The following is a 25,824-nucleotide window of genomic DNA, read 5'->3' as shown; positions in this document are numbered from 1 at the left end:
CGCATTAACCCGTTTAGTGTGCGGTGCTCAAAAGCCACCAATTTAATTTCGCGTTGGATTTGTTTTACGATTTTCGCGTAGCAAAAAAAACTCTCGAAGCATAAGAGGAAAACACCGTCACGTTTGTGCAATACAACCGACAACCGTTCACCCTTGGTCACAAGCGGAATCTCGTGAACCGCAACTAGACACGAAAGCGGAGGCGACGAGCGAAGGTGTCGTTTTGAACATCAGCGGGGTTCACACGGCGCGTGGCCATGCGTACTGGGGGCAGCGCGAGGCCCGTCCATTCGGCCGCGACGTTTACGCCACGTCACCCAGGAAAGGCCCACTCTGTGCTATCGAGCTCTTTCTTTAAGCGACGTGCCGATGATGGCCTATCATCAGCACGTGGGAATTTATAGCGGCCAAATACTCTTAAAACGCACGCTGATTCTACACGTGGAGGCGAAAAACCTGGAGGACCCGGGGAAAAATCCGCGCAACCACAGGGAAAGAACATCCACGACCTCCTGCATACCAGGCAAGGTAGTTAAAATCTCGCTACCGTCGCGACGTCACTCGACAAACACCGGACAATTCCCGTGCAGCACAGCGCGGAGCGATCTGTACACCTTCTTTGGTTCTTTCGGTAAAGTCACGTAGAATGAGAATAAAATAATAAATTGATAAAATAAAATAACGCAATAATATTCTCACGACGTTTCGGCCACAACACAAGCGGCCTTCATCAGGTGAAGGGACGAGACTGTCTTGTTATTCTATCAATTTATTATTTTATTCTCATTCTACGTGACTTTACCGAAAGAACCAAAGAAGATGAATCCTTGCAGTCACGAAAGCTTTAAATCGAGATCTGTACACCGCCGAGCTCTCCCACGTTTCGCGTGCCCGGCGCCAGCCGCGTGTCTTCCCCACAGCCGCGAGACGCCGGCTCTCAGGCGCCCGAGAACCCCAGTTTACGCGTTGTAACACATCCCCGTCGGACGATTGCGAAACCGCTATTTTTTCCGGGCTTCCAACTGCTCCGCTAAAATTTCGGATTGGTTCAGAATTCCCGCCAGACTTCTGCCGAGAACCCGGAGCCGCGATCGCGCTACTTGTACCCTGAGCTCCGCGGAAGGAGATCAACTGTAATATCGGCGTGCTTATTTTTGCAAGTTTGTCATCAATGTATTGCTGCTTACGGACCCTGTCCACCAGCCCTCCTCGACCTCTCCATTCCAGTGCTGACCTCCTCACGTAGCCGTGGTTTATCATCCCGCACCTCTAATAAGCCTGGTTGGCTATGTACAGTGTGAAAGAAGTTCAACCTATGGTACACGTACGTCAACTCCGAGGGAGGGGAGGCATCTCTTTTTCCACTGCGCCTAGTAAGGTCTAGAATTCCGTGCCTCGCGACGCTTGGGAATGTCGATCTCCCTGGCCATGTTTAAGGCTGGTGCGGAGACTTGCTCGTTTTTTTTTCCCGTGCGTTCAAAACGATCCTCACTCCTCGCACTGCCGGTCGCCGCCGTCAAGATTTGCTTTCCGGCGACGCTCGACGAGTTTTTACCGACTACTGCATTTCAGTTTCAGCGCAGTTTTATTTGCGAAGTGTCAGCGGCACGCTCGCGAGCGTTCGCAGACGGCACGTCGCTGCGACGAGTCTCGCTCGGCTCTCCGCACCCGGGGAGCGTGTTGCACGCCACCCGCAGAGCGGCCACGGAGAGCCGCTGTGAATACGAAGCAGTCCCGGCAGTGGCCGCACAGCGGTGCCACGTCGCACGCACGCACGCAGGCACGAAAGTTGCCCAAGTTACAGTTGGCTTCGTTGTTCTCGTGAGTGACCGAAGTTACTTCTCCTTGGCCTTCACGTACGGGAGAATTAAACAAATCATCTGCTGCAGCTGTGATAGTGGCTGCTTTGGCTGCGGTGTACAACCACAAATAAAAAAAACTAAACACATTCGGCAACAACATTGTATGGCCTCAAAAAGAAAATAAAGATATATAAAATCAGCGACGTTTCAGGCAACGGTCCTTCTTCATGGCACACCCTCATAGCCCTGGCCTCTGCCCAAGATTTTATTTTCTTCGCAGCTGCAACATCAGGCTTCGAGGTACTCCACAATTTCTCCCTCGAAGCTCATGAGGCCCAGCCAGGCGAACAGCCGGAGCATCCGTGCGGCGGCCTTCATCCGCCACGTCTGTGACCTGCGCACAACGCACACGGCGACGGTCGCAATTCCGCTGCAGAAAAAAAGAACTGCAGCCACGTGCTCAGAGGAAACGTCGCTGCACATTGTCGTCGCAGTAAACGGCATCACAGGGGGTGTCACAGGGGGTGTCGCAGGGGGCGGCACTTCATTTGAAAGCGGGAGGAAACTTGGCATCGAGCTCAAGTATATGGCACCACTGAGAAAACAAGGGCTCCAACATTTGTTGTGCCCACCGCCACAGTGTTGGGAAAATCGCATCAGTCTTAAAACACAAGCCTGCCACAATGGTACACACTGCCACGAACTGCCTTCTGAGGGCCGTGTCTCTCACTGAGAGCCGTGTCTCTCACTGAAGGCCGTATCTCTCACTGAGGGCCGTGTCTCTCACTGAGGGAAGTGTCTCTCACTGAGGGACGTGTCTCTCTCTGAGGGCCGTGTATTTCACCGGGGGACATGTCTCTCACTGAGGGCCGTGTCTCTCTCTGAGGGCCGTGTCTCTCACCGAGGGCCGTGTCTCTCACCGAGGGCCGTGTCTCTCACTGAGGGCTGTGTCTCTCACTGAAGGCCGTGTCTCTCACCGAGGGCCGTGTCTCTCACCGAGGGCCGTGTCTCTCTCTGAGGGCCGTGTCTCTCACCGAGGGCCGTGTCTCTCTCTGAGGGCCGTGTCTCTCACTGAAGGCCGTGTCTCTCACCGAGGGCCGTGTCTCTCACCGAGGGCCGTGTTTCTCACCGAGGGCCGTGTTTCTCACCGAGGGCCGTGTCTCTCACCGAGGGCCGTGCCTCTCACTGAGGGCCGTGTCTCTCTCTGAGGGCCGTGTCTCTCACTGAGGGCCGTGTCTCTCTCTGAGGGCCGTGTCTCTCTCTGAGGGCCGTGTCTCTCACTGAGGGCCGTGTCTCTCACTGAGGGCCGTGTCTCTCACTGAGGGCCGTGTCTCTCACCGAGGGCCGTGTCTCTCTCGGAGGGCCGTGTCTCTCACCGAGGGCCGTGTCTCTCACTGAGGGCCGTGTCTCTCTCTGAGGGCCGTGTCTCTTATCGAGGGCCGTGTCTCTCACCGAGGGCCGTGTCTCTCACCGAGGGCCGTGTCTCTCACTGAGGGCCGTGTCTCTCTCTGAGGGCCGTGTCTCTTATCGAGGGCCGTGTCTCTCACCGAGGGCCGTGTCTCTCACCGAGGGCCGTGTCTCTCACTGAGGGCCGTGTCTCTCACCGAGGGCCGTGTCTCTCACTGAGGGCCGTGTCTCTCTCTTAGGGCCGTGTCTCTCACCGAGGGCCGTGTCTCTCTCTGAGGGCCGTGTCTCTCTCTGAGGGCCGTGTCTCTCACTGAGGGCCGTGTCTCTCACTGAGGGCCGTGTCTCTCACTGAGGGCCGTGCCTCTCACTGAGGGACGTGTCTCTCACTGAGGGCCGTATATCTCACTGAGGGCCGTGTCTCTCACTGAGGGCCGTATCTCTCTCTGAGGGCAGTGTCTCTCTATGAGGGCCGTGTCTCTCACTGAGGGCCGTGTCTCTCACTGAGGGCCGTGTCTCTCACCGAGGGCCGTGTCTCTCACCGAGGGCCGTGTCTCTCACCGAGGGCCGTGTCTATCACCGAGGGACGTGTCTCTCACTAAGGGCCGTGTCTCTCTATGAGGGCCGTGTCTCTCACTGAGGGCCGTGTCTCTCTCCGAGGGCCGTGTCTCTCTCTAAGGGCCGTGTCTCTCTATGAGGGCCATGTCTCTCACCGAGGGCCGTGTCTCTCACTGAGGGCCGTGTCTCTCACTGAGAGCCGTGTCTCTCTCTGAGGGCCGTGTCTCTCACTGAGGGCCGTGTCTCTGAGGGCCGTGTTTCTCACTGAGGGCCGTGTATCTCCCCACAACCCAGTGGGGGCTGAGTATGCGCCACAAGAGAGTGCGACGTTTAATGTTTACCAAGCCCTTACCTGAGGGCGAATTCAAACTTGATCTTCTCCCAGAGGCTCAGGGCGCAGGCCACCAATGGAACCCTTCTGCCGCCCCCCCTGTGCCGGTTCTGCAGCACCACCTCTCCGCGCACCGCACTGCGACACAAACGTGTGCACGTGCCTTCAGCATCGAAATCAGAATCTCTATTTAGACTGGAGGAATCTGATGGGCTACACAGCTCTTTTTCACAGATGTCCGGTAAAAGTGGCAGTCACCATTCTCAGGTTTTCATTTGTCTCAACTTGCTAGGCCACGCTGGTATTGAAGCCCACCGCGGATATGCCATGCGAGTAGTGTGCACGATCGGACGGAGCCAGAGTTGGTTTGGGGTTTTTTTATGAGTAATGATTCACTGCTGTAGTGTACGGTGGCACCTTGCGTGGCAAAGAGAGAGAGAGCTAATTGATCTCGTTGGAAAAACTGAGCTCGGAAAATGTTGCATCAAGGAACACATTTCATGCCAATAAAAAAAACACGTGCTTCATGTCATCCATATCTTCCGTCCTCCTCTCTCCCTCCCTCCCTCTCTCCGATACCGTGTCTCTTAACTTGACGCCTCTATCGTGCTGCTGCTGAATCCGTTTCCCTCGCTCCATGCTTCTCCCCGCTACGGCATCTCTGGCTCACTCTGTACTCCTCCCGCGGGGAGGGCAGCGGGAGACAACGGGAGATGACGTGCGGGCCGAGTGACGGGGGCGACAAGCGAAACGCGTGGCGGAGAACAGCGACGGGAGACGCGGCGTCCACTGTATGTACGTGTGTGTGCTGAATTTCATTCGCGCCGTACGTAGCCAAACCGCGCTCATCACGGAGGATCCACGGTCGCCCGCGGCCTCACCTGCGAGCCATGAGGGTGTAGCGGTCGACGGGAGAGCCGAGCGTGATGTTGATGCAGCGGATCGTGTTTATGTTTCGGAACACGAGCAGCATCGGCCGTGGCAACTGCTTCAGCACCTGCGCAGAGCCAACACGTCCCGAGCGACGCTCGTTCAACCGCGCCATTGGTGCTCATGTCGTGATTATAGCCCTGCAAGAGCCAGCGGTGGAATCCCCTCATGTCTATGGCAAGGGATGGGTCTATCCATTGGATAGCCACTTGTTTAACTTCCACACAAAGTGGTGCTTTATTTTGTCGACCCTGGAAGGGATTGTGGGCCGAGTCAACCCCCAACCAGGATTTTAACCCGCGAACTTCCGACTGCGAGCCGCTCACCCTCCCGAAGAGCCGCCTGGCGAGTGTCTCAACCGTCCCGGGTATAATACTCACAAAATAAGCATTTCGTATGGTAAAGTGCCAGATCAGAGAGTTTGTGCTGTGCATGTATGTATGTTGAACTTCTTTCGTACTGCAACCCTGAGCAGCAGTAAAGACTCCAGGGCACTGTTCCTGATGCCAGGACTTCCACCACTCCGATATTCGAGGCACCTTTAGTTTTTCTTCCGCACAAACATTCGATTCAGTCCAAAAAGTTAATAAATGCTATTCTTGTGCATGTTGATGGCAGCAGCAATAAGTTCAGGAGCTTGATGCCAATGCCGAGGTTTGCTGCTGCTGCTGGCCACACTGAGAGGGCCTTAGCAGAGAGAGTTTGTGTCGTGTCGCTGTTCCTCCACCGTTGAAGGCGTGCAGACCACAGTGGTGTACGATATAGCTCACAGTTTGGTTTACATGACTATAGTCACACTTCTGTGCATGGCTCATTTTTTATGTATTTCTATGTGTCCGTGTGTATCTCTATGCGTCTCGATTGGTTCATTATACAGTCCGTAGTTTGGGTTGCATGGCAACAATATCACACTAATTTTGCTCATGTTTTTAATTACATATGTTTACCTTTCGGTCTCCTGTGTATCTCTACGTATCTGTATGAGGATGGGTTTACTCCGTGGTCCATAGTTTGGGTTGCATGGCCACAACTGCACTACCGCGGCCCCGTGTCTTTAATTTTCTGCTCGTGCAAGGAGATGTGGTGCGCATCGGCCTGCTGTTGCACGTAGATTTTGTTTACTGCTCTATGCACTGTATGTGGAACTTCTTTCACGCCGTACATAGGCAACCGTGCTAACTGATGTTCTGATGCTGTTGATGGTTCCACCACCGTAGTCTTCAGAGAGGAGGAATGTTAAAGCCAGGAGGTGTGCGACGATGTTTTATGGTATTCATATTCTTAGTTTTTTTCGGTAAAGTCACGTTGAAGGGAAACAACAAAATAATAAAATATATATAAAACAATAAAAAAATTCTCACGACGTTTCGACCATAACTCAAACGGTCATCTTCAGGTGTGTTGGTTTGCATAAATTTATTTTTAAACGGCGCATTTATTTATTTATAAAAAAAACGTTAGCGCCACGCGCAACGATTTGGCAGTTTATTTAGGACTAGTCCATCTATATTCTGAAAAGAGGAGGGGGGAGACGAAATTTTTTATAATGTATGCTGTCTGAAAGCCACTGTAAGCGTGAACAATCAATTAAGACCTGAAATGGTTTATCAAAGCTTTCCAATGATTGCTAAGCCAGAATCCATCTTCTCGGTTGAAATTGTCTCTGTGCTTGTATATGTGGATAGCCTCATGAACGAATCTCTCATGGTAGCCAGATGATAGGACCAGCAAATAAACGGAGGCCGCCGCTCCACAGGAGCTCCCCCCCCCGCCATGTGTGGTTCGGTGGGGGTGGTACCTCCATGATGCGGTCGAAGCGCTCCCTCGCCATCTCCTGCATGTAGCGCAGCTCCGGTGCCGTAAGGGCGTGCGCCAGCCGGAAATTCCGCGAGTTCATGTCGATCGGTCGCTGCATCAGGATCTCACAGAACAGGAAGTGGTCTGTGCCGCACGCACACACACACACACGTGCACACACACACACACACGTGCCGAAAACGCGCACACATACGCGCGCACACACGCGCACACACACACGCACACACACACACGTGCACGCACACACACGCACACACACACACACGCACACACACACGCGCACACACACACACACGTGCACACGCATGTGTTACGCATGAATTATTCCTCGTTGAGGAAATCTGGTCTGAAGTGATTCTCGATATGCTAAACCAGTGGTTTTCTTTTTCACTTTTGCCGTTAATACAATCAGTGTGAGAGCCGCCACACATTTGCAGCTATTGTTGGGTTTGAAAGCACAACGACGATGGGGAGTTTTCAATATTTGTGTATTGTCGGTGGGCCACACATCAGGGGCCACACTAAAGGGCCACCACGGGCCGCCAGTAGCCTGCGGGCCTTGCAGTGAAGAACACTGATCTAAACTAAACTTGTTCTACCAGGTAATGTCTACGGAACCGGTTAGTTCTAATTCGGAGGAGACGTGGCCACACTCCCCGCTTACCAGGAGTGAACGCAGCGGTTTGCACTGCCGTCCTCTGCTGGCCAGTGCGTCGTCGCCGCTCATCTCGCGTGGACTTAAAAGAGTAGCCGATCAGAGTGCACGTTTCTCAGTGTGGGGAGGGGCACGGCGGGGGTTGGGGGGGGGAACCGGAGTGCCCGGAGAAAATCCCCACGTGACCGCGGGGAGAACATGCAAACCCCAAAATATCTGAGCCTGCTAGGAGCCCGGGGATCGAACTGCAGCCTCCCCCACGTGGGTGGCGACTGCGAGGCCTCACCTCGGCTACCGTAGCGTGCGCGGCACGCCCTTGTGACGGTGGGAAGATTTATAACTGGGGGCGATAAATCACGAGCTCCGACCGGGGCGATAAATCAAGCGCTCCGCCGTAGATCAGATGTGGCGCTCAGGGCCGAGCTGTGTACCCGAGCGTGGCCTTGCGACGGTGCCTCGTACCTCCCACGCCGAGGTCTGCCGAGAAGCGCCTCATGTCGGTGTCCCTCCGCAGCACGATCGCTCGCCACAGCTGGCAGAGCGCCAGCCGGTCCCTGAGCTCAACACAAATAACGCACACGGGGAGGGGGCAATACTTATTTTGTCTGTTTAATCTATCGCGAAGCCACACATACATGTCCGTTTAAGTAAAATAGCAATTAAGCCAAACAATGTTTCCTTAACCGGGTAAGGCCCGCTGAGGTGTGCAGCTCTTTTTCAGAAGCGGCCTGGCCACAAACGACAGCTTGACTTATCATCTGGAAATGTATAGCAGCCAAGTACTCTAAAACGCTTGTTGATTAAAAATGTGGAGGGTAAAACAGGAGGACCCGGAGAAAAATCTAAGTGACCACAGGAGAGAGACACGCAAACTCCAAATATATAGGCGTCGGGGTTCAGGATCTAACCCACGACCTCTTGCATACCAGCAGGGGCGGAGCCACAGGGGGGGCTGGGGGGGGGCTCAGCCCCCCTGAAATTGAGAAAGTCGGTAATCGGGATAACCGGATATCCGGCTGCTGCAAAATGCTGCAGGCTGCCACCTTGTGCTGCCCTGCAGGCTGCTTGAGCGGCAGCCTTTCGAACTTATCGAACTTATCAGCCACATGAGCGGCTCCGACCTATTAATAAACTCCGCGTTCAAATCCAATATAATGTGTGTTTATACATTTGTGGCGCCCACTGGAAACTATACACTGGATATCTCAGAATATTGAAGTCAGCCCCCCCAAAGTCAAAATCCTGGCTCCGCCCCTGCATACCAGGCATGCGAGTTAACATCTCGCCACCGCGGCACCCGAATAAATTACGGGCAGTGCCCAAGACACGAAAGGCCGACTTGCGAACATCCGCACATACGAAGGAAGCACGACAAGACGTTATTATTTTTTAACCATCCGACTTCCCAACGTTCGGTCGTACTTACGAACCGAACCGCGGAACTATTCTATTCGGCGGAGCGATCCTCCGTGAGATCTATTGAGTCCCCGAATCCCGCGTGATGCACGACAACAGTGGTGGCTGCCTGTTATTGTTGAACCATAACACATTTCAAAACAATATGTAATTAAATATTGAGTTCCGAGATGAGATCAAATCAGGACCTGCTTGAAAAAGAGTCCCATGACTCAGCATGGCTCCTTTGGATGAATATGTAGATTTCATTTAATTAGCGCCTCAGGTATGACACCATCTTCACAGTCCCTTTCTCCTTGGTCTCTCCACCCACATACCTTCTCCCCTCTCATCTCGCTCTACCCCCCCCCCCCTCTCTATGCATGAGCTCTGCTCCAGAGTTCGAGGCTTCTCTCAAAACTCCAGTTTCTCTGCAGGGAGAAGGGATACGGAATTTAGTTCTCACTGTCCGTAGATCGCACAACGGTGGGCGGGATACCCCCCCCCTTCATCGCAGCGGCCTTGGTGACGGAGGGGCCGTGGTGACGGAGGGCCGTGGTGACGGGGGCCGTGGTGATGGGGGCCGTGATGACGGGGGCCGTGGTGACGGAGGGGCCGTGGTGACTGGGGCCGTCGTGATGAGGGGCAACAATTTTGGCTACCGTCTCTGTGGTTTTCCCGCATCTCACAAAACTGTGGACGTGACAAAGTCTAAAATATGAATAAATTACGCTGTATAACAAAAAATTATTTAAATTTATCTGATGTTATTCAGACACCACCAAAGTGCTTTTTTTTACCGCTCATTGAGATGCTCGTAGAGGCCGTGATCAAGAAGAACCAGGCCAGCCTTGCCGTTCTTCTCTTTTCTCACCAGCACTGCGGGCAACACGGCCACAACCACCGCAGTCTCAGCGAGGCAACGCAGGCCCCCGCCAGCCAACACGGCCACAACCACTACGCTCAACACGGCAACGCAGGCCCCGCCAGCCAACACCGTCACCGCACTGCGGGCAACCACCACGTGCGTGGCATTACATTTTTTCTCCGTGCCTCTCCGGGCACCTGGCCGCCCGTTACAAATCGTGGATTGACCGGCCGAAGAATCGCGCCAGGATTCACGTGCCGTCCGACAGGAAAAACAAGGGAGCCAGTTTCCCATTACAAGAGGGCACATGGCGATTCGACTGGCTTGCGCAAGTCCCCCGAGACCCTTAAGTTGACTTGGTTGTTGTGAATTAACCCCAAACTTCTTTGGTTCTTTCGGTAAAGTCACGTAGAATGAGAATAAAATAATAAATTGATAAAAGAAAATAACACAATATTATTCTCATGACGTTTCGGCCACAACACAAGCGGCCTTCATCAACACAAGGCCGCTTGTGTTGTGGCCGAAATGTCGTGAGAATATTATTGTGTTATTTTATTTTATCAATTTATTATTTTATTCTCATTCTACGTGACTTTACCGAAAGAACCAAAGAAGATGAATCATTGCAGTCACGAAAGCTTTAAATCGAAATTTAACCCCAAACTGTGGTGGACGCGATTTCCCATGCGCTGCCATTCTCACCGTTGCCCGGGTGTGGGTCGGCATGGATGAAGCCAGTGGAAAAGATCTGTTCTGCGAACACTGCGATCAGCTTTCCTGCCACCTGGGGAAAAAGCGAGCCACACGACGGGACGAACAATCACACCGACACCAATGAGAGACTTCGTGGAACGCAGGGAGACATCCGTGAGCGTATATTTGGGTTAATCGCTTTGATTTGCATATTTTCCTCGTTTTGCAATGTATTGTATGTATGCATGCATGTTTAACTTTTTTACACCCTACATAGCCAACCATGCTAATGTCAATGTTTCTCCAATGCCTCTACTTGCCTAGTCTTGTCACCATCCTTCTCGCACATTTATTTCATTTAGGTGAAATTCAACTTCTTACTTATCTTAGGCTTTATTCACGTGTTGGGTTCATTACTGGACTAGGTTTGCAAATGTTTACGTGCATTGAAAATATTGCATAAATCGAGATTTAAAACTAATTTCTGTAAAAGTGCTGTTTGTGTGCAGTTTGCTGTCCTTCCACCAGCACCTCCGATAAGCATGGTTGGCTATGCACGGTGAAAAAGAAGTTCAACATACATCCATACATGGCTACTTAAATTGTCAGGACAAGCCCCAGGTTATCCTCACGAAGGACTCAACGTTGCAGCACTTGTCTCCATGGGTTTATCTTATCTCCTGATTAAATATTAACATCTGCAATGATTTTTTTGTTACACATCGACAAATGCCCGGGTAGACATGCTCCCTATTTGGGATGCAATACATTCAAAGATAAAAAAAATAAACTAGGGAAAAACCGGAGCACCCAGAGCAAAATCCAAGGACCACAGGGGAAAGAGACATGTAAAACTCCAAATATACAGGTGTCAGGGTCGGGATCGAACCCACGACCTCCTGTACACCAGGCAAGGAAGTTAACATCTCGCCACTGCAAGATGTAAAACGCCCTCACAAAAACCGGTCCACGACGGTGCTTCGGTCTTACACCATGACCCAAACGGAATGGTGAAAACACGACGTGACGCGTGCTGCACCACCTGCGGAGAACGGCATGGAGCGGAGTAACGGCGCAAACCAGCTGAGCGTGACAGATAGGAGGGGTGGGGACGGGACAGGACGGCGAGACCGCAGTAAACCCTGACCCTCAAGTCCCCCCGGCAGATCACCGCCACTCACATCTTGTAAGCTGAGGCCTTGCCGCTGGATGGAATCCACGTCATTAACTTTGCAGCCCAAGCAGAAGTCGGCTGTCAGGACGCGCTGTTTCACAAAGACAAAGACACACAGTGGAGTCTCAACAGACTGTTGGGGCAAGTGCTGTTTAGCAAGTAGCACCTGTGAAGGCCAGCACGGCACACAAGGGGGTGGGTGGTCAGCACCACGCCCGACCGCCTTTGTCTCCCCAGCGGCAATGTTTACACACCACACCAGGTACCCATTTAAGGCTGAGTCGAACTAGGGAAGGTCCAGGACCGGTTCAGATAATTGTCACAGGTGTTGGCCGTGAGCGGGAATCAAACTCAAGTCGCCGGATTTATAGCGCAGTGCGCTAACCGCTACACTAACAAAGGTACAAAGATAAAGATCCCCCATATAGCCTTACGGGACTGTTGGGGCAAGTTCTGTTAGCGACCACCTATGAAAGCCGGCACGGCATACGAGGGGGTGGGTGGCCAACATCACGCCCGGCTGCCTTTGTTTCCACAGCTGCGATGTTTCCGCACCGCACCAGGTAATCATTTCAGGCTCAGTCGACCTAGGGGAGGCCCAGGACCCGTTGAGATAATCATCACGGGTGTTGGCCGTGAGGTGGAATCGAACTCAGCCCGCCAGGTTTGTAGTGCAGCGCGCTAATCACTACCAAGACAAAGATCCCCCGTTTTAGCCTCAACAGACTTGCGGCAAGCACCTATGAAGGCCACGACACGATCGTACACACACACACCCCTCCTAGCTAAGCAACTGCTACTCGTTACGCGGAAATCAGTGATTGGGTGATTTGTTGTGTGCACAGATACAACCCTGCCGCACTGGAGAAGGCGAGGAAGAGAGAAGGAATGTGCAGAGAGCGCGCCTTCACCTTGCTGGTGAAGTTCCAGTAGACCTTGGGCACTGTGACGTACTCCAGGTGCGCCAGCTCGCGGGCACAGCGCTCCGAGTTCCGTCCCTCGTTCTCAAAGTCCAGCTCCTGCGCGAGCGTGCTTTTGAGGTCCTGAACGGAAACGACCGTGCATCCGTACTCATCCAGCGTACGCCCTCAGGCTCCGTGACAACGCAATGAGTATTGTCAGCAACGATTTGATCTCGCAGCCATCGTTCTCATTCAGTGGGCAAACACAAACGAGCGCGCGAGGAAATCCCGCCGCTAACAGGTCACAAGGTGTGCGTACAAGAAGCTGGCGCAGGATAGGAGGAGACTCGGGATACCCCCCATCATTGCAGAGACGGGCATTGGAGTGTTCTTCACGGGTCCAGCTACCACGGGGACAACCAAGGCACAGTAGGAGGCGGGATACTGTCAGGGCAGATCTATGGGTATCTCTGTGTGGGTCTATGGCTCTCTATGTGAGTATGTGGCTCTCTGTGCGAGTCTGTGGTTCTCTGCGCGAGTCTGTGGTTCTCTGCGCGAGTCTGTGGTTCTCTGCGCGAGTCTGTGGTTCTCTGCGCGAGTCTGTGGTTCTCTGCGCGAGTCTGTGGTTCTCTGCGCGAGTCTGTGGTTCTCTGCGCGAGTCTGTGGTTCTCTGCGCGAGTCTGTGGTTCTCTGCGCGAGTCTGTGGTTCTCTGCGCGAGTCTGTGGTTCTCTGTGCGAGTCTGTGGTTCTCTGCGCGAGTCTGTGGTTCTCTGCGCGAGTCTGTGGTTCTCTGCGCGAGTCTGTGGTTCTCTGCGCGAGTCTGTGGTTCTCTGCGCGAGTCTGTGGTTCTCTGCGCGAGTCTGTGGTTCTCTGCGCGAGTCTGTGGTTCTCTGTGCGAGTCTGTGGTTCTCTGTGCGAGTCTGTGGTTCTCTGTGCGAGTCTGTGGTTCTCTGTGCGAGTCTATCTAAGAGCAGAAGGTAGGAGGAGACTGTCAGGCCAGATGTTGTGAGGTCGCTGCGTGTCTCTGCTGTGCAGCAGCTGTAGGATCTGCCAGAGGGTGGCACGCATTGCAAGTGAGAGGCGGTGGCAACAACGGCTTTGGCCATGACGAGATCTTGAATGGAAATGCCGCCGAGCGATGCGATACATTGCTGCCCATTTCCAAGTGTACCCGTTGGGTGCGTAAACACTACCTTGAGTACCCAGCGAAAACCAAAGGTGGGGTGCATGAGCGCCACGAGGTCGAGAAGTATCTCCAGCGTGCGAATGTCTCCGTCAAAGCGGTCACGCAGGTCTATGTACTGCACCTAGGCCAGACAAGAGAGTCAAACCAGGACTCAACGGGAGCCCACAGCACACAAGACACACACGTATTCCGTTTCCATCATTAAGAGTATAGTATGACATCCCTCTTTTCTGCAAATGTAATACTTGCGACGCAATATAACAAACCATCCGTCACGAGTGCATCCCACAACTTTTGCACTTTTAACAGTTGCCGGGCACATGGCCCCAAAAATATTAGGCGAGCAGCAACGAACAGCACCATCGCAGATGCTATCGGTGAGAGTTAGCGCATTTGTCGAAGTGAACGAGGTTACCAGAGTTCCGCGAAAAAAAAAAAAGAGGCGACGGGGGGAGGGAATTCCAAACTGAAGCTGTGCGAGAGAAGAATCGGAGAGAGGGAGCAAGCAGTATTGTGGTTGAACGCAGTGTGGTTGTCAGCGAGCGTCCCGCCACGAACCTTGATGGCGACGGGCGTTCCGTCATGCAGCCGTGCTTTGTGCACCTGAGCAAGGCTGGCAGCCGCCACCGGCTCGTAGTCGAACTCGGAAAACAGCTGCAAGGGCGTTGTGCCAAAATCCTCCTGGAACAGAGCGTCCACCTGCATACAGCGTAGGCGGCAATAACAACAACAACGAAAACGGTCTCTTGTTTTGTTTGGCAACGTCACCGAACGAGGCTGGCATGTCCGACCCCCCGCGTCGCATTCGGTACGGCGTCGTTCCTCCGCGCGTGCCAACTCAAGCGTGGTCCTACTCGGCATGAAGCGTTGCGCTTGTTTTGTTGCAAGAGTGACCCGGATTACCACACTTTAATTGAATAAAACGTAAAAAAAAAGCATATCTAAGAAGCAAATAGAAATCAGAGCAAAAAAAAAACACATTCTAGAAGGCATAAAAAAAACTGTGAAAATAAATCAAAATTCAACAACAAAAATTCCTGAAACAAAAGTTGGCTTGAGTAGCAAAATAAAGTTCGAAAAATGTCAACTTGGATTAAGGGGTTTTGTTCCTTCGATGCAGGACCATCGCTGCGGGCCCCGAGGAACGTGGCGTCATCCTTAGAACGTGAACAGCAACTGGAGGTGTCTCAATCACTCAGTGATTAATAATGTCACCCCTCCCCCCCACCCAATTCACATGCACAGCAAAACCTGCAGGACAGAATTGCATCCGACTTCGATTAACTATGGCAGGTGTAAAAAATTATTACAATATTTATTTGTATACTAATTTATTCAGGGAGAATCACACCTAGTGAGTGGTCGGACTCTTTTTCAGAAGAGTCCTGTTAAACAGGGTTTTTATTTTAAGATGTTTGCAGCCAATTAGTGATGAGTGTTTACACGTGTGAGAGAAAACCTATGCACGCAAGAAGGCAACACTATTCCCGTACTGATGGAAACAGATGGTGATTATTTCTCTTACTGTACTGCCTTCTCCTGGCGAGCCAGGGTAATGACACCTCATCGACGCCCACGGTAAGGGAGTTTCACAACACTGTCATCCACCAACACTCGCTGCCTCCACAGTGCTGGATTGCAAGCCACGTCCAGCATAGCCACCACTGCCATGCTGGCAAGATGTTTACTCCCTCGCCTGGTATGCAGAAGGTCGGGGGTTCGATCCTGGCCCTGATGCCTGCATATTTGGAGTGGGAATGTTCTCCCTGTGGTCGCGTGGATTTTTCTCCGAGTCCTCCAGTTTTTCCCTCCACATTTAGAAACAAGCGTTTAACGTATTTGGCTGCAATAAATTTCCACGCAATAAGTCCCTTCGTTGAGCTATAATTTGCGGCCAGGTCACTTCTGAAAAAGAGCTACATCGCTCAGTGAACCTTGACTAGTAATATACATATAAAAAAAAAGTTTTGTTGCGCTTAGGTTCACATATAACGTGCAGTGGTGTGTACATAGGCAACACGGAGGACAACGGTGATCGCAGTCAGTTGCATGCTGCGTGCAGCGCAGTGTTCCCTTCCGCTTGTCACCTCATCGTATCTGCAGTCGAGCGCTTGGTCCTCCAACACACGCAGCGTCTTTGTGTACTCGGGAGGTAGCAGGTGGTTGAAGGCACACAGGCCCTGGCCCAGCTTAATGTAAACACCTCCGTTGTGTATGGCCGCGTTCACGATGCTGTCGGCTGCCCGCTGGTGGCAATCCGACAACCCCTGCTTGTATTCTGTACTGCTCTTAACACAAGAGACATGTGTTTTTTCACATGTTGGTCTTAACTATTCAACGTATACTTTTAAAAACAAGCCCTTCATTGATAAATGTTAAAACTAAACATATCAATACTGTAATTATAAATATGACCACTGTTTATATCCAGCATCTTGAAATGTGGTCACATGTAGTCACTATATAAACCACATTGTATAAAATTGCAAATCGCAAAATCTCCAACGCCACATGGCCATGTGTGCAAGTGTTTATTCTGGCGTACGGCAGGATTGAGTGTGAAAATCTGAGTTTGAATGTCGAGGTTAGTGCACATTATGAGATCACATCCTACCATGTCATAATGCACTTTGATTGTCCATAAATTTACCTCCTCTAGTCCTCTGAGACCAATGTTCATGGTCCACCAGTAATCGCCGGATATGCGCATTCCCACATGCACAGACCTAGAAAGGGAAGAGACACATCAAGAACTTCGCACTGTTTCACGAAGTTGCATCAAGGAAGTCCCATGAAACAATGGAAATTTAATCCGGTACATTTAGCAAAAAAATAACTCAGGCAATTGATGTTTTATTTTTTATTATTACACATGCTCATGTTTAAGGATGTACCGAGTTAAAAATAGAAGTTTGCTGGCAAGGTCAAAATAATCGACAGTGATTTGTTGCTCAAACGAGCAATGAGGCAGTGCTCTCTCTCCTGTTTACAGCTCTGAGCCAGTGGTGGAAATGTCACATTCATATGGCAGAGCTGATTATCTCCATAGGACAACCACAGTGTGAAATCTAGATTGAAAACTCATTTTTTTTTATAAATGCTTTTTGTGTTTATGTTGTCCTTTCCCCTCCTCCGATTCGCACAGTTGGCTATGTACGATGGGATGGATATTCAATAGACATATGTAGTGGGGTAACGCGCGCAGGGTTTGCCAACAGTTGCATTCATGTACGAGCTGGTGCAAGCGTGTGGCCTGGGAGACAGCAGACAGAGAGACGCCAGCAATTAGAGAAAGAGACAGTGATCGGCTGGCTGCAAATGTAAACACGGAGTAGGCGCCAAGAAGGCGAGAGATAGAGACGATGAGGGGGGGTGGGGAGCACGTGCAAGAGACGCCGGAAGGACGCCGGCTTAACGAGGGCCACCTGAGGACACTTAATGAGGAGGGGGGTATACGGGGAATGTGTGAAGCAACGGGTTGAGTTGGTTGGAGATGAAGAAGTGAAGAAGTCAATACAAGAGAAGTCCAGGACTTCGCTCTCCACACCTCGTCCTCCCCAGGGGTGTTGGCTGAACCCACGCTGGGGGCACGGGCGAGGTTGGAGGTGTGGGTGTAGTAACAGGCTAGCGGAATCCTTAAGTGTGGTGTGTTAGTCTAGCGGAGAATAGCTAGCAGGAGATTCAGTGAGAGGTTAGCGGGGTGAGAAGCTAGCGGAGCATACAGTAAGAGGCTAGCGGAGAACAGGCTAGCGGAACCAGACAGAGAGAGAGCGTCCGTGACAGGCGAGCAGAGTGTGGAGTAACAGGCAAGCGGAGCAAGAGAGAGTGAGCTCGGAGTAGCAGGCTAGCGGAGCAAGAGAGGGAGAGTTCGAGAGAGTACGTTGTGTGGAACCTGAGGAGCATCCGTGTGGGATGCTTCGAATAAGGTGACACAGGAGAAAAAGGAGAAGTTGTTCGCGTGAATAAACACCACTACACGTACATACAAAGTGGTACCAATTTTACTGACTGCGGATGGATGATGGGCCAAGTCAACCCCCAACGAGGCATTATGAACGCGCAACTTTCCGATTGCGAGCCGCCCACTCTCTACGGCTGAGCAATGCACCTTTTCTCACAAAAGGCTTCGACAACGTTGCAAAAAAAAAAACCGAACGTGTGCGACGTTTAAACAAAAATTTCAGATACTTCTTGGCAACCCTCAACCATGATTTTAGATCGCATTCATTGAGCAAGTGACGGCTCGTGGCTAACCTGCAGAAGCGCTGGATTCCTTGGACGAGTATTCTCGTCTTGCGTTTGGTCTGTGCGTCTAACAGGGCGTAGCACGTGCCTCCAAGCAAGGGCAGCCCCACCAGCGAGCCCAGCGCAAGCTTCCTCATCAGAGAACGCTCCTTCAGAACGCTTCAGAAGCACACATTCATACGCAGCTGTGACATTACATTGCGTGTATTTTCTTACAAAATTAACACATTTCACCCTCGGGGATGGAACGACTCTCCATTGCAAGGGTGTCCTGGGTGTGGATTGGCACGTGCATAGCAATTATGCAAATAGTGCGGATAAAAAAAACACGTTTAATATATTAACTAAAGTATGTATTTATACGATATTACAAATGTAAGCAAGGAACACCCCACGTAATATGGCAATCCTACACATTAAAGCTTTACCTCTCAAATCCAGATTTTACGGACTGAACACATGCACAGCAGTGACGAGGGGATTCTCGTTCACGTGCATTAACAACCAGTCTCACGGTGCACCTCTCATGAAGCTCGTGAACTCCTCTCACTTACTCAAGACGGTTTCAAAAGTCAAAATGTAGTTCATGCTGATGTCCAACCGTGAATAATCCAAGTCGGCGAGAGCTTTAAAAAGTGTCAATTTCCCCACCACCTCTCGCCGTCTGTCAACAAGGACATGAACAACGGGGTTCGTTCCTTTGCTCACCTGCCGGCCCGAGCTGTCAGCAGGTGCCTGTTCACGCGCGTGGCGGTGGTGGTTGCGTGAGTGCCAGAGTACAGGCGGAGACGGGCGGCACGGTGGCCACGCAACACGCACACCTGGGGACGATATCATGCTCTCATTTTAACGCAGTTGCTTATTAACACACACACAGTCTGAGAGAGTGGAACGTATACCAGGCATGCACACAAAGGCAAGTGTCTTAAAACGCCAGAGCCAAGGCACGCCGGAACCCCCCGTCAAATCACATCCTGCATTCTGGCCTGAAATTAATGCGATGGCAGCACCTCCGATTAGCACGATTGGCTACGTACGGTGCGAAAGAAGTTCGAGATACAGTACATACATACGGCAGTAAACAAAATCTACTTCAACACAATTGTCTGATACGAAGCTTTCACATCGCCACGGGTCTATCTGGCATCCAGATAGACCGGTCACATCCACGTGGACTACCGACTCAGGGCTTTCTTTCCAGTCCCCATGTAGCGTGGCCATTGACTCCTGCTCTACCCGAGGTGATGATGATGGGTCAGCGTTTAAGAGCGTAGTGGGCGCCAGGCGAAGATGGCAAGCGGCGGTGCCTCGGTGCTTGCGTCAACGCCGGCTCATTGGGGAGTGACTGTACCGGCGATGTTCTCGGCGTCTCAAAACGAACAAGTGTTGGAGACGGACTCTAGAACTGTCCAGACGGACTCTAGAACTGTCGAGACGACCTCTAGAACTGTCGAGACGGACTCTAGAACTGTCGAGACTCTAGAACTGTGGAGACGGACTCTAGAACTGTCTGAGACGGCCTCTAGAACTGTGGAGACGGCCTCTAGAACTGTCGAGACGACCTCTAGAACTGTCGAGACGGACTCTAGAACTGTCGAGACTCTAGAACTGTCCAGACGGACTCTAGAACTGTCTAGACGACCTCTAGAACTGTCCAGACGGACTCTAGAACTGTCCAGACGGACTCTAGAACTGTCCAGACGGCCTCTAGAACTGTCGAGACGACCTCTAGAACTGTCTGAGACGGCCTCTAGAACTGTGGAGACGGACTCTAGAACTGTCGAGGCGAGGCAGGGAGCAAATCAATGCTGAAGCTTCGCAACAGAACATGGCAATTTTAGCGATGAGGGGAAAACGGTCGCGCTCAATGGGACGTGTGTAGAGGACGGTGGCGGGGGAGACCAAGATCTCAAGATCTCAGGGCTGATCTGGTGGGAGGCTGTCAGGACTGACCGAGCCGGTGGCTGTGTATCGTCGACAGCAGCAGCAGCAGCGGCGGGGATATGGCGGAGGGAAGAGCGCGTTGGCCCACACCAGAGACGTCCTCTGGTGCATTTAAACCACAGGGCAGGGAAACAACCCCCTGACTTTTCTGCTAGAACTGTGGCCGTGCCTCCCCTCGCTTTCTCAGGACCACGGTTATACTGTATCGACAAGAGACTATGAGCAGCATTATTGCTACCCCCTCCCCCACCACCTAGACGGTGACAGCGGCTTACCCGCGCCCCCGCGGGTAGCATCGTTGCGCCGCGCCGTCTCGTCCCGTCGTGCCGCGGCTCCTCTCAGGGTGGTCCAGGCTTCTCCCCTCTCACAACATCAACAGCAGCAGCAACAATGGCTGCACAAACACAACGCGCATACCAACTGACTCATACCCGGGGAGGGGGGTTGGGGGGAGGTAGAACTGCATCCCTTTACGCGCATTGCAATGGCCCTGCAAAAACTATGCCCCCCCCTCTCCACCCCCCAAGTTCCCGTCGCGTAGTGGTATGGCCCAAAAACGTCACTGCCACGCGCCCGCTTTTAAAGTCGCGAGCGACCCTCGGCATCGCATTCGGTCATTCAATCGCGGTGCTCGTGGTCTATCTGCTGCTGGATTAAATCCGTGGCAATATTCCCACGTCCGTGCAGTGTAATATGCCACCCAAAGTCTGGGAGCAACTAATACGCGTGCTTGCGTGAGCCCGACAGTGGCATATTTATTTTCGAGCGTTGCTTCAACGCGAACTGAGTGGAATTTGTAAGATATTACTGGTAGGAACCTCCTGGTTACACCAGCCCACAGGGGATTATTGTGTCCGTCCGTCCGTCGTGCATCCAAAAATGGGAGGGGTGGGGCTGGGTGGAGAGGGGAGGGTGGGGAGGGTGGGGCTGGGTGGGGAGGGGAGGGTGGGGCTGGGTGGGGAGGGAGGGGTGGCGCTGGGTGGGGAGGGGCTGGTCACCCCGTGGTCCCCTTATAAAACTCTCAACATTTAACCTACTCACGCCGGCTTGTGCCCGCCCTCACAGTCGGGCATATTTGCGGAATACACCACGTGGTGCCGCCGTTGACCCTGGCCATTGACCGAGCAACCCAACGTTCCTACCAGCTCCCTCCGCAGGAGAATGTGTTTCTTGACGTCCACGTTCGTACCCCACGCTGTTGAAGATTTCGGCTGCTGCAGAGCCGGAGGCAGGCGTTGCTCCCTTCGGCCTCGCCGCTTCGTGGTTGGTGAAGAGACAACGTGAAGGCTCTCCTGGACAGCACAGGCATTATTGCATGGCTGTAGCCATGGAGTCAACATTGGGGGGACCAAATCTTCCAGGGCGTCTGGGGGTCCCCCCACCAGAAAAAAAATCTGCCACCCTTCCTCTTGCTCATGATGACACTCACTGTGAATCAAAGCTGACTGTAATAAAACTGCTTGTACTTTGATAAAATAAACACTAATAATGCTATTTATCATAAGCAAGTACAGCTATACACTATACCATATGAATATGCAATAAATGAAAGCTGCTACAAATGACAAATGCAGCTGCCACATAAATGATTGTCACTGTACTCAGACTTCACGTGGGCTTTCTGACAAATGTAACTTAATAAAAACATTAACGTTAGTTAAATATAACCTTAATAAAAACATTCACGTTAAATTTGTATTTAAAGCTTTTGTGACTGCAGAGATGCATATTCTTGCTTCTTTCGGTAAAGTCACGTAGAAGGGAAACAATAAAATAATAAATATATATAAAACAATAAAATTATCACGACGTTTCGACTGCAACACAAGCAATCATCATCAGGTGTGCCAAACCACTGCTTGTGTTCCAGTCGAAACGTGAGAATTTAATTGTTTTATATTTTTTATTATTTTATTGTTTCCCTTCTATGTGACTTTACCGAAAGAACCATGAATATACATTCACGTTAGTTAAATATACCCGTGAGCGCCATTGTTGGTCGCTGGGTGAATGTGTGGCTCATTAACTTTCCAAGTAACTTTCCAAATGGTTGATTGATTAGCAATCGCAAATCGGCCCATTTTCAACAAAAACGTTTGTTTCCGCTCGATAGTGAGATAACCTACGTAACACTCTTATTACATTCTAGTTTTCTACTTTTTTATACATTTGAAAGTACAGTAATTCAATGGAGAGACAGGACTGTGTAATAATAGGGTTTTTCCCCTTTTTTTTGGCAACAAAACCGAAACTTTTTTTTACAAGGATTCATGTCTGCATTAACCACAATACTTGCAGTCAAAATACAAACAAAATACATACTCTGATAATATATGCATTGTCCTTGAAACTGATTGGTCCACACCAGAGACGGTTTTCTTTTGAGCCTTGTCTCAATTGGTGCTAGACCAGTTGACGCCAAAAGCCGTACAGCTCAAAGACAATGCACTATCAAAGTAATGAGGGCTCGGGGCAAGCATCTACATCATTGGACCTCCTTTGCCAGTACCAAAATATAATAATAGGGTTTTTCCCCTTTTTTCTGGCAACAAAACTGAAACCTTTTTGCATTTTGACTGCAAGTGTTGTGGTTAATGCAGACATGAATCCTTGTAAAAAAAGGTTTCAGTTTTGTTGCCAGAAAAAGGGGGGAAAACCCTATTATATTTTGGTACTGGCAAAGGAGGTCCAATGATGTGTGACATTGATTGTCCCTACCCACGGCAGCCGAGCAACGGCTTCTGCTGGGGTACGGCAACACCACTTGGACAAACCACACGCAGAACTGCAGTACACCGTTATACTTGAACCGGTAGTAATAATGGCAATTTGTTAAGTTTAGTTATGATTGATTACATTTGCTAATGATCATTTTGGACGGTGGTGCGTGGTTGACTGTCGTAGCATAACAAAAAAAATATATCAATATATTGGGGGGGACTTTTTTAGCATATTTGAATATTTGGGGGGGATATGCGGGGCTATGCCCCCCCCATATATATTATAATTACGGCCTTGCGTTATTGTCTCCTAGAAATCACCCCGTCATTGCCTTTACCAGACTGTTGAGGGGGGAAAGTGCTGTTAGCGAGCACCTATGAAGGCCTTGCAAGGCACGCGCATGTATCTGTAACAGGGACATTGACACAGACGATTTGACTAAAACGATGGTTTAAATCAGGGGTGTCAAACTTTATTGGACAGCGGACCTGTTTGGATTCAAATGCACCTCCCGAGGGCCACACAATCGGGATTATGAAAAGCACAATAACACGGTCTCAATTGACCGAACATCGGCTGTATCTAAAAAAACGGTAGGTAAATTCACGTCAACAAATGAAAACAACTAAATTGTTTGCGGTTTAAATTCACAATTTAATTTTTATTTTATTTTTCACACTTTTTTTATCTACGTGACTTTACCGAAAGAACCAAAGAAGATGAATCCTTGCAGTCACGAAAGCTTCAAATCTAGAAACAATGATCTGTGCAGTACAGCTTCTCACTCAGTGCTACGGCTGTCCGGCTTCCTGATGCCTCACGGTTCTTGGACCACTGGCATCAACATTCGGAAACAAGTGGACGAGGCTGTTTGCTACCTTTATTTGCGTTGTTGGCTTTCCATTGACCTCCGGAAAGAAATGATGAATTCCTCCACTTTTCATGGACGACTCTACCCTCCTTATCGACTTTCCTTTTCTTTGATAACATAATTAGGATATACAACATATCAGATTAAAAAATATATATACAGATAGTCCCCGACTTACGATGGTCCGACTTACGATATTTCGATTTACGATTGCGATATGACAAAATTGTAAAATATTTTTTTTAATTTCGCTCGGCAGGCAAACGCAGCAGCGTACGAGGTACGATACTGTAACTTTATCATCGCCATCCTCCTCTTCCGACAACTAAGTTAGTGTAGCCATCATCCTAACATCGTTCAAGTATGCAGACGACGGACAGAATCTTGGTGGGTACAGTAGAATATGATACGTTACGATACGTTGAATGCATGTATGATACATAGCTTTAGCGATTTCATTTTAGGGTTACCACGATATGATACATACGTTCAATGCATGTTAAAAGTTTTTTTTTAATATATAGCAGATAGGATTGTTTCCCCCGGGCCGTATAATGCCCGTTGGGCTTTTTAATCCAGCCCGCCGAACTTGTCCAAATATTAAATTAAAATTTCCCCTTCTCCTGTAATGCCCACATTTCCCCATTAGATGGCGCACTTTGATCGGGAGTTACGACATGTTTTTGTATTGTTCATGTTCGTGCAATTTGTTAAATTGCCTTGCAAATAAATGCTTTGCTACTGGTTAAAGGCCAAATCCTTTAATGTAATGATTTTTACATGTCATTTATATTAGTTCACACAAACACTCCATCCATCTGTTCCTGGCCCGGCCCCTCTGTCAAATTTTAGAACCCATTGTGGCCCGCGAGTCAAAAAATGTGCCCACCCCTGAGAATCTAGGACATGATGTTAAACACAAAGCTGACGTGTGCGTGTGAACTAATCTGCGACACTTGGGAAACTAACAAGTACACTATAAACGTCCCGTATGTGTGTCTCCGCGTAAAACGAATACAAAAATTATTATGCATCCCATCAGCCGCACGGCCTTCCATCGGTTTAATGCTGGGGTTCTGGAGCCTTTACGGACTGCTTCCGTGACATTTATTAAGGACCGAATCGTATTCACCAAATGCATTGCGGCTCTTCTTGTTATTTTGGTTGACGACCCCTGGTTTAATACAGACTGTGGACAGGTTCAGACAGTGTGTGGACCTATAGGCGAAAAGGCCCGCTCTCTTAGATGTGGGTTCCAGTTAGACGCAAAACTAGAGACTATCAGGAAGCCAATGCAGCTATACACTGTTAAATGTAGATTCAAACCTCATTTCTTTGGAACTGATTGTTGTGTTGAGTTTGTTGTCCTTCCCCGGACCTCCCATCAGCGCGGTTGGCTACGTACGGTGGGAATGAAGTTCAACGTACACAACACGAATTCACCAACGCTGCCTCATTCCTGTTGTGACTCTTGAGTGACAACTTATCTCTGAACCCGGCGATCCCAGTTGGATTTCCGGCTCACGAACAATAACGGTGGCCAATATCTGAACCAGTTCCGGTGCTCGTCTAGTTTAGGGGGTCAGTAACCAAAATAACAAGAAGTGCCATCTTTTTAGAATTCGGTTTATAAAAAAAAACCTCAACATTTTAAGTGCCGCAATGCACTGTGGGTCAATACGAGTCGGTCCTTCATAAATGACGTCACAAATCAGTCCATAAAGAGCCGCATGATGCTCTGGAGCGGCAGGTTGCCGGCTCCTGACCATGGTAAACTGGACTCCCATGGTAAACTGGACCCCCATGGTAAAATAGACTTCCACCGTGAACTGGGCTCCCGTTGTAAACTGGACTTCCATGGCAAACTGGACTCCCATGGTAAACTGTACTTCCACGGTAAACTGGGCTCCCGTTGTAAACTGGACTTCCATGGCAAACTGGACTCCCATGGTAAACTGTACTCCCACGGTAAACTGGACTCCCATGGTAAACTGGACTCCTGTTGTAAACTGGACTCCCACGGTAAACTGGACTTCCATGGTAAACTGGACTCCCATGGTAAACTGGACTTCCATGGTAAACTGGATTCCTGTTGTAAACTGGACTCCCACGGTAAACTGGACTTCCATGGTAAACTGGACCCCTGTTGTAAACTGGACTCACATGGCAAACTGGGCTCCCATGGTAAACTGGACCCCTGTTGTAAACTGGACTTCCATGGTAAAATAGACTTCCATGGTAAACTGGGCTCCCATGGTAAACTGGACCCCTGTTGTAAACTGGACTCCCATGGTAAACTGGGCTCCCATGGTAAACTGGACCCC

General features: G+C 50.5%; 1 protein-coding gene across 3 annotated transcripts; it reads right to left on the bottom strand.

The window, feature by feature from the left end:
• Positions 1-12: 12 nt before the first annotated feature.
• ADCK5 (aarF domain containing kinase 5) lies at positions 13-20,395 on the bottom strand. Of its 3 annotated transcripts, XM_032960238.2 has the most exons (16): positions 20,184-20,387; positions 18,673-18,785; positions 17,974-18,123; positions 16,370-16,445; positions 15,807-16,007; positions 14,278-14,418; positions 13,727-13,840; positions 12,543-12,674; positions 11,639-11,722; positions 10,467-10,548; positions 9,694-9,772; positions 7,961-8,052; positions 6,824-6,966; positions 4,977-5,092; positions 4,117-4,233; positions 13-2,196 (listed from the first exon to the last, which is right to left on the bottom strand). In XM_032960238.2, the coding sequence occupies exons 1-16, from the start codon at positions 20,202-20,204 to the stop codon at positions 2,091-2,093; spliced, it is 1,767 nt and encodes a 588-aa protein (XP_032816129.2). In that variant the 5' UTR covers positions 20,205-20,387; the 3' UTR covers positions 13-2,090. The 3 variants fall into 3 exon arrangements, with proteins under 3 accessions (XP_032816129.2, XP_032816131.2, XP_032816130.2); XM_032960240.2 differs by lacking the exon at positions 15,807-16,007 and having other exon boundaries at positions 20,184-20,392; XM_032960239.2 differs by lacking the exons at positions 13-2,196; positions 4,117-4,233 and adding an exon at positions 4,242-4,766 and having other exon boundaries at positions 20,184-20,395.
• Between the last annotated feature and the right edge of the window lie 5,429 nt (positions 20,396-25,824).

This window comes from Petromyzon marinus, chromosome 25 (genome assembly GCF_048934315.1).
Source record: "Petromyzon marinus isolate PM22_M1 ecotype Great Lakes invasive population chromosome 25, UKy_Petmar_22M1.pri1.0, whole genome shotgun sequence".
NCBI lineage: Eukaryota > Metazoa > Chordata > Hyperoartia > Petromyzontiformes > Petromyzontidae > Petromyzon > Petromyzon marinus.
This window is presented reverse-complemented; position numbering and strand designations above follow the sequence as displayed.